This window comes from Antedon mediterranea, chromosome 2 (assembly GCF_964355755.1).
Source record: "Antedon mediterranea chromosome 2, ecAntMedi1.1, whole genome shotgun sequence".
NCBI lineage: Eukaryota > Metazoa > Echinodermata > Crinoidea > Comatulida > Antedonidae > Antedon > Antedon mediterranea.
This window is the reverse complement of record NC_092671.1, coordinates 39,310,218-39,318,784: the sequence shown is the minus strand read 5'-3', so window position 1 is coordinate 39,318,784 and position 8,567 is coordinate 39,310,218. Positions and strand designations below refer to the sequence as shown.

General features: G+C 36.8%; 1 protein-coding gene across 1 annotated transcript in view; it reads left to right on the top strand.

The window, feature by feature from the left end:
* The first annotated feature begins 3,548 nt into the window (after positions 1–3,548).
* The window catches only part of LOC140041072 (dual 3',5'-cyclic-AMP and -GMP phosphodiesterase 11A-like), a 48,965-nt gene continuing 43,946 nt past the window's right edge, over positions 3,549–8,567 (top strand). The window contains exons 1-2 of the mRNA XM_072087455.1: positions 3,549–3,610; positions 4,134–6,007. Coding sequence (XP_071943556.1) covers positions 5,147–6,007 — 861 coding nt within the window. The 5' untranslated portion in view covers positions 3,549–3,610; positions 4,134–5,146. The remainder of the gene's footprint in view (positions 3,611–4,133; positions 6,008–8,567) is intronic.

Genomic DNA, 8,567 nt, shown 5'->3' with positions numbered 1-8,567 from the left:
TTTTTGTCACATAAAGTTCGATAGTGTAGACAGAAACATTTTGTGCGTTGGATAACCATCCTCATAAATAGTGGTATTAAAGTGCCCATCCTACTTTCCCCCACAATTTGCGAATAAAATAACTCTTTTCCTCTTTTTATTTTCATATAGACTGACCAGCAGTTCTCATAATATAATTAATGCGGCTTCAATGAAAAGGACATAATCATATGTATATTTGCAGCGACGATATCGATCGTATTCCGTGAGTAAAGAGGACACCGCTACGGTAATTAACCAAGCCATAATTTGTCATACAACCGAATATTCGATAGATTGATTGTGAAAACATCAATCATGAGAACGGTCTGTGTAGTAGCTTTGTATACGCTACATCAATCATGATCCAGCGTATGTTGTTATATACGTCATGATTACGTCACAGTAGCCGGATACCCAGTTTGTATGTATAGAATTTAAAAAAAAATGTTCATTGAGAAATGATTAAAATGCCAATTAAATCTAAACCCTTAGTTGATTAATTCTAGCGGCTAGTCGTCGTCTGATGGTATGTATAAACGAACAGAATTCGGCCTATTTCGTAGATACCGTATGCATTCTTACCCCGTTGCACTAATTTATCCATTTACTAATGTAAGCCTAATATTGAACATAAAGCGTGGTTCCCACTAAAGCGTAACGTAACGTAACGCAGCGACGTATCGACGCAGAGTGCTGTATTGCGTAATCACAAGTAGCGTGGTTCCCACTAGCGCATACGTAACGCAATCTACGCAACATAAGAAAATGCCCTTCTAATAATTGTGTTTGCCCCCGCCTGCGTGAAATCAAACCTGCGATGTTTGCAGCACTATTGCGTCGTCGGTTCCCACTTGTGATTATGCAATACAGCACTTTGCGTCGATACGTCGCTGTGTTGCGTTCTATAGTGGGAACCACGCTTACGGAAACACAATAGCTGTTTTGCGTCAAATGCGTGAACTCGTTGCACGAACTTTATTCTCTATACAGACAAAATTAGAGACAGGAATCAAAACAACAAAAGATGTTGGTGCAACCTAATATTTATGACGTAAGCATATTTATTACTAATGAAAAACGTTGTATTGATATTATAAAATCAAATTAAAGACAAAATTTGTGGCATAATTACAATTAATTGAGTCGTCTGGTAACGTACTGTCATAGCAAGTGGGTCGTCAGAGTCGCCATCTAAAGCTCTGTCCACACTATCAAACTAGTTTGAACAAAACGTCGTAGTAGGAGTAGGTCCTAGTAGAAGTTGAAGTAGTGTTTTCTAAAGCTCTGTTTACACTATCAAACTTTATGTGACAACAATGTGATGTGCCCATATATGGACATGACTATGTAATATCACTACCATATTTGAACATATCACTAACATATTTGAGCATATCACTCTTTTTTGTCAAACTAGTTTGATAGTGTATAGAGACCGAGCTTTATAGACGTTTTGAATAGTAACGAGCAAGTGATGTCATACGGACAGATTCAAAGAGATAAATTATCATGACGTGAGCGCCCCCAACCATCTCGTAAAAGTAGGCCATCCTGGAATAATAAAAAATATTTGCATGCTTGTATAGAAGAAAACGAATAAGCTTCTACATAGCTTTGCGTGCATTTATTGCCCACTGAGAGTACTTAAGCAATCGCTTTAATCATCTCTCCCTGCTTTAATGATTTTCATTGTTTTCATTCTTCTATTCTGCTCTCTTTCCATCTATTTCCAGGTCGTATAAAGCTAGCTATCAGCCGTTGATTTTAACACAAAAATCTAATCTTTCAATGGCGGATCAATCGCTGAAACGAAAAGAAATTGAATATCTATATTCCTTTGATAACTAAATTATCATTTTATTTGCAATTTTGGATAGATTATTGTGTGTACGTATCGTTGCCTTTTAAGCTTGGTTCCCACTAAAACGTAACGCAAGGACGTAAACGCAACGCAAGCGTTTTAACCAATGACAAGCGAAGTTATAGACAGTTAGCAATCACAAGCGAATAAGCCATCGCTTGTGATTGGTCAATTCACTTGCGTTGCGTTACGTCCTTGTGTTGCGTCGCTAGTGCAGGGAACCACGCTTTACAGGCGTAAAGCCTCGATATAAGTTCACAAACACCTCCTCCTTGCACATTATAATTTTGTTTTCAACATAACCTTTTCTTTAAGCGTGGTTCCCACTAGCGACGCAACACAAGGACGTAACGCAACGCAAGTGAATTGACTAATCACAAGCGATGGCTTAATTCGCTTGTGATTGCTAACTGTCTATAACTTCGCTTGTCATTGGTTAAAACGCTTGCGTTGCGTTTACGTCCTTGCGTTACATTCTAGTGGGAACCAAGCTTTAGTATGAATCGTGTTAAGATGAATATGATAATATAAATACACTACACACTATTCAACTAATAAAGCTCGGTTCCCACTAGCGACGCAACGCAGCGACGTATCGGTGCAAAGTGCTGTATTGCGTAATCACAAGTGGGAACCGACGACGCAATAGTGCTGCAAATATCGTAGGTTTGATTTCACGCAAGCGGGGCAAACACAATTATTAGAAGGGCATTTGCTTACGTTGCGTAGATTGCGTTACGTTGCGTTGCTAGTGGGAACCATGCTTTAAAGATAATCATGTTGAAGTACAGGTACATATTATAGTATCAAAAGCTTTACCTATCAAACTACAACAAAACATCACATTTTTTGGTAGTGTGAACAGAGCTTTAAGATGTATGTTTAAACATCTTCATCTGTTCAGGATGAATAATAAACGAAATCGTCATCACATTTCTTCCGCGGCTGTCAGAAATGTTTGAAACACTGGTTTTTACCGGTGCAGTCTTCCGTTCCGTAAAACTGGATAATTAAAGCGTGGTTCCCACTAGCGACGCAACGTAAGGCAATCTACGCAACGTAAGCAAAATGCTCTTCCAATAATTGTGTTTGTGCCCCGCCTGCGTGAAATCAAACCTGATTGCATCGTCGGTTCCCACTTGCGATTACGCAATATATCACTTCGCGTCGATACGTCGCTGCGTTACGTTGCGTTGCGTTCTAGTGGGAACCACGCTTTAGTGTGAATGTTGCTTTACTTAGAATAACTATTTTAATTTTGTAAATTATTGCAAGAGTATAAAATGGAAAGCGTGTGAAATTGTGTGGGGAAATTATGGGACTTCTGATGAGTACCCATTACTACCTGAATTGATGACGACGGGGAGTCTTGCCAAAGTATTGGTGACGAGAAACGGGAGCAATACGGGTAATTTTGTGTCCTTTTGAAGAAAGGTGAACCATTCCATCCGTTCAATAGGCCTATACATTTCCGGAATACCGGGCCATTGTATGTTTTGATAACTTCCTTGTTTTGCCTCTTTATTGGCTCGTATCTACGTCCGATCTACCTGGTACTTGTACAAACATTTGAAATGAGTTAATCGTTTTGAAGATATTGTCTGATAATGGACGAGTCCAAAACACAGACGGAAATTTGCCTGCGTTAAAAAGTGTCATTCCACGGCCGGTGTTTAATCTAAAACCACCAGGATAATACGCTGCGCGCAATGTTAATCAACTTTTATTGTAAGTATTTGGTTTTTATGTTTTTGTTATGCTTAGGGTAGAATAAAAACAACAATGATGTTTATCATATTGCTAAAATCCAACAGGTAATATTAGAATCCTATACAAAGACGGTAAGCCTCCAGGAGTCTCCTTTGAGTAGGCCTATTGTATTCTCCTTTGGCCTCTTCACTCGTACGTAGGTTATTTATAAACAACGTTAGATCCGTAAACAGATCATCCGCTGTACTATGAACTGAACTATTTTTGTTATTGTTCAATTTCTTATAAATAATTAAGTATGTGTAATATTTACGGGAATATTTACATTAACGTGAGTTACTCCATGGTTAACAATCGGAAGAAGACTAGGAAGTGGGGAATTGCTCCACTTTCTCTACTTACTGGCGATAAGCCTCCCATCAGATCACAGATATATCGGGGTTATCCTTCATCAACTTGATAGTGTTAAATAGTGTTTATTAATGTTTAGACCACCAGAGATCCGATGTCCTTTTGCTAATATTTGACATATTTATTTTAGGCACGGTGCTTTTGTCGTGGCGGCACGTATCAGTGACGTCATGTTACCGTTAGACTGATTCGTACACAAAGGATAAAGTAGAAGTGAAAAGAGATGCCATTAAGATCTATTAAACGATGAAGTGACTCAGTGATGGCCAGTTACTGATAATTCTAAGAACGAATTTAACATTTTCCTCATGGAGGAGATTTTCCAAGTAGGAATTTAATTGAATTTATCCTGTTTCTTTTCAGTGAAGTAGTTCAGCCTAATTGTCTACAATTGGTCGTCATGTGTTTAAAATATTCAGAAACGTGCTATTTCCGGTAATCTAAACTTGTGATCGGGATTTCATATCCGACGATTGAATATAATCAATCTATGACGTCATCTAGATTTTTTGAAAATACTTATTCATACGCGCGTACTAACGAGAAGCGCGTACATATTCGTGTGAATCCAAGGATTACAAAGGTCTCGGTTTTATGTTAGCGTTGAATGCTTTCCCATTAGGCCTGCGATACATGTCTACCGCACGTAGAGTTATTGGATTCCACGGTAATAGTTCTACTACTTTTAATATTAAGCACGATTTCCAAGTACGGGTATAGTTTCCGTATCGTTTTAGCGATATTCTACGACTGCTTAATGCATGTTAATTTATTGTCTGCTCTGTGAACACAATCTCCAGGTTATTTTAACCGATGGAAATTTAGAGTATTCACGCTTTGTGACACACTTAGCACTTGAGAAATATAGTTGAATAGTGTAGTAATCGAATACAAAACGGTTTGGATGTTTTCGTGTGTGCGCATATTATTGCTGAAACACCGATGATGTATCCGTTTTAGCATTGAGTTGTTGTAATCGGGTTGTTAATCATCATTTTTGCATCTTGTTATTTTATTCACTAAACATCACAAATGAAATAAATTTTACTTAGTGTTGTTTTTATACTATTATAAATGGATCAAAGTTTAATGCACTTGTTATTGGAATACTTTTGTCAATATTGTAATTAACGATTTGCTAGAATGGACCGCAGTGCTTCGCTACGTGTTCGGAAAGGCGGGAAAATATTTTCAAAGACGGAACAAGAAATTGAAGAATGGCTTGATTTTCATCAGGATTGGTTCGAGGAGTATTTTATGAGAAAAGGCGGGAGTACCACTTTGGTTCACCGGTGGAATGATGCACGCAAAGCAGAGAGGTTATTTCCTCTGAAGCGAGTAACAGCCGATTTAAACAACGATAAACAGGACGATATTATGCGCTCGGCCGCAAATGCACGACCGCGCTCCGGATCTCGACAATATCTGAGGCAAGATTTTGCTAAAGCCCGATCAAAAACAGTCTTCCATACATGGGCACCATCGACATCCGATACGGAAGATTATCCGGACGATAGCGACCGACCGGTTTCGCCACGCGAGTTGAGCGTCGAAGGACGGAACAGTCGGAAGCACTTTCGGCGGGCGTCAACAGTACCTCCTCCAAGCCCTGGGATGACGTTAAGTGCCCTCTTAGAGCCACAAGTACGTCTACCACATAATAAAAATTACGTTACGCATGAAAGAAAACTCTTTTTACGCTCAACAAACGAGCGCGACTTTTTCCTTGCGATCGTTAAAGATATTTCTCATGATTTAGATCTCAGTAGTTTGTGTGATAACATTGAGACTAATGTGAGCATATTAGTGGACGCTGAAAAGTCAGTGGTGTTATTATTAGAGGGTCCAAAAGGAAAAGAACAACTAGTTCAAAAAAGCCGCTCAGGTGAAATTCAAGGTGGATCGTCGGAAAACGAACGTGGTCCCACGTTTCCCCCAAATGTTGGATATTTTTCTCAAGTAATTGAAACCGGAAAAGCACTTCGTTTACACGGTCAATTAGAGGTAGGAAACTTTGGTTTGTATTAATAATTACCGTAATGGACTCACGAGTAAGTAAATTTTACCTGTTCTTATTAAAACACCAAATATTGATTTTAACACATCGTAGGCTAGACCACCAATGACGACACATATATAGGTCACTGACCTTTGCACTTATTATTAATGGATTAAACTATATTTACAGAGACATCCGTCCAAATTATACCTCCAATTAAAGACCAGTTTATCAGATAGTGCCTGCTATACGATCGATATGACCAAAAACGGCCTTTTAATCATTCATTTTGACCAAAACGAGGTAGCCTAAATTAACGCTTTAGGCGTGAAAATTAACTTTACTTTTCATGTACTTAATTATTTTAATATTTCGAAAAATGCTTACTGTATATACTTCCACGAATTTCATATAAACCACGCCCACTTCTCTAAGCTCGTAATTGTCAACAAAGCAATAATCTGTATTCCGATATCTTTCTAAAAATATTCTCTGATGATGATACCACTAAGAAGAATGAAATTTACTCTTGCTAGGTCTAGTCTATAGCTGGTTATACCAATATAATAAGGTGCTTTTAGCTGTAGTAGTTCGTTATCATTAATATCACGTGAACACAAAGGCTTTGAATGAGATTATAAATGAATTCTAAATTTGTAACAATTTGAAAAGTTTTAAGACGTCGTTTTTTTTAATGATTTCGTATAGGCAATAAATAATTCGGCTTTAAAATGTTAACGTTTAATTAAAGCCCTGTGTCTACACTATCAAACTTTATTTCACCAAAAAAATGGGAAGTGCCCATATATGGACATGATAATGTCATATCACTGCCATATTTGAGCATATCACTACCATATTTGGGCACATCACACTTTTTTGTTGCCAAACTAGTTTGATAGCGTAGACAGAGCTTTCGACATTTATTGAATGACAATCGTACAGTCATGATTATTGACATTTTATTATTAAAGAATTCATTAAATTATACTATTCGGTAATTTAAATCTCAAACGATTCTTAAGCGTAATTATTAAGCCATACTAACAATGCAATGGAATTCCATAACCATGGTATATTACTGTGGTTTCTATCTCCATACAAAGCATTTGATTGGGCTGTACGTTGTACATCAATAATACTTAATTCCCAAGCCCAAAGCAGTGTTAAGTACAAAGCGAGCGCTACCCGAAGCGATATTGAGAGATTTCGTTAACAAATCGAATCGTACGGTAACTTCTGACTCCAGATTCATTAAAATGAGTTTTGAAGAACTTGTAATATTTTTAAGGGGCGAGTGAGGGACTAACCAAGTATACAAAACCCCTTATGTGCGGGTCTGTCCATTAACGGTTCTAGTCATCGGAATTATATATTAAGTTCTCCATTAATCATTTTAATAAACTCTAGACTACTAAGAAGACTATATCAATAAACTTTGAGATATGCAGCCAAACCTTCTGTGGTCTCACTTTTATAACCCAATACGTTACAAAATCATTACAATACATTACAAAAGGACTCCATGCAATACAACTTGAATAATAGAGACTATTATATATGATATATCATTTTACTATAATTATTAGTTGAATGTAGGACTCGGTCTTCAGTTGAAACTTTTAAATGTTAGTCTCCTAGTCCGATCCTTCGCCCACGATTGCGACCAGTATTACTAAGCCTTCTCCAAGCTGATCTCTAAGTTTGACAAGCTCTCCCCTCCTTCAACCTCTATCTACACATTGATCAATACTCCATTTAGAGTTTTTCAATTACACAATCAAGATCAAGGTCAACAAATTACTAAACCAACATTAAAAAAAAAATAGATACAAAATAAAGATGCACCGTAACTTAAAATGTTCATCAACCATGTACGTCTTTGTTTTCTTTTTAAAAATAATTATCTTTCAAAGGTTTTCAAAATAATATCTAAACTTAAGCCTGTTTTCCAGAGAGAGAATATTTTCGAGCGAATCGGGCATTCAGCTCTTTTTCGCTTCACAATATCCAGCACTTATTATTCGTCCGACGAATACATTCACGCACCCACGTTGGAAACGATGTTTAGTCTAGAAGATGATTTTATATACAGCTTTCTCATAAAGAAGATAATATATGCAAATTAAAATCATAAAGAATTACCGATTACACATTGGACTTCATTAACCGCTCAAATCGAACTCACCAATTTCAATCAACCCGTTCGTAATCTAAAATCTTATGACTGACTTACTGAATATTAAAGAAAACATGAAAAATGAAGATTTTAATCAGACTTTAAATAGGCCATTTTGCAGTTTTAATAAAGTTATTCACTTCTGTAAAAAACAATTTTAATGAATGGTTTATTTTAACCAAAAACCATTGTTGGACAGACAATCTACGTATTTTTTGCTTTTAATAACATTTTTTTAGGTAAATCATTTTTTTCGATCCAGTTTTTGGTGAAATTAAAATAGCATATTCAACAAAAAATCTGAAAATTGTTTGGGGGGACAAATATCTTAAAATGACCGATTTTGAAATAATATATAAATTGTTTATAGGCCCAACCGCTCTGGT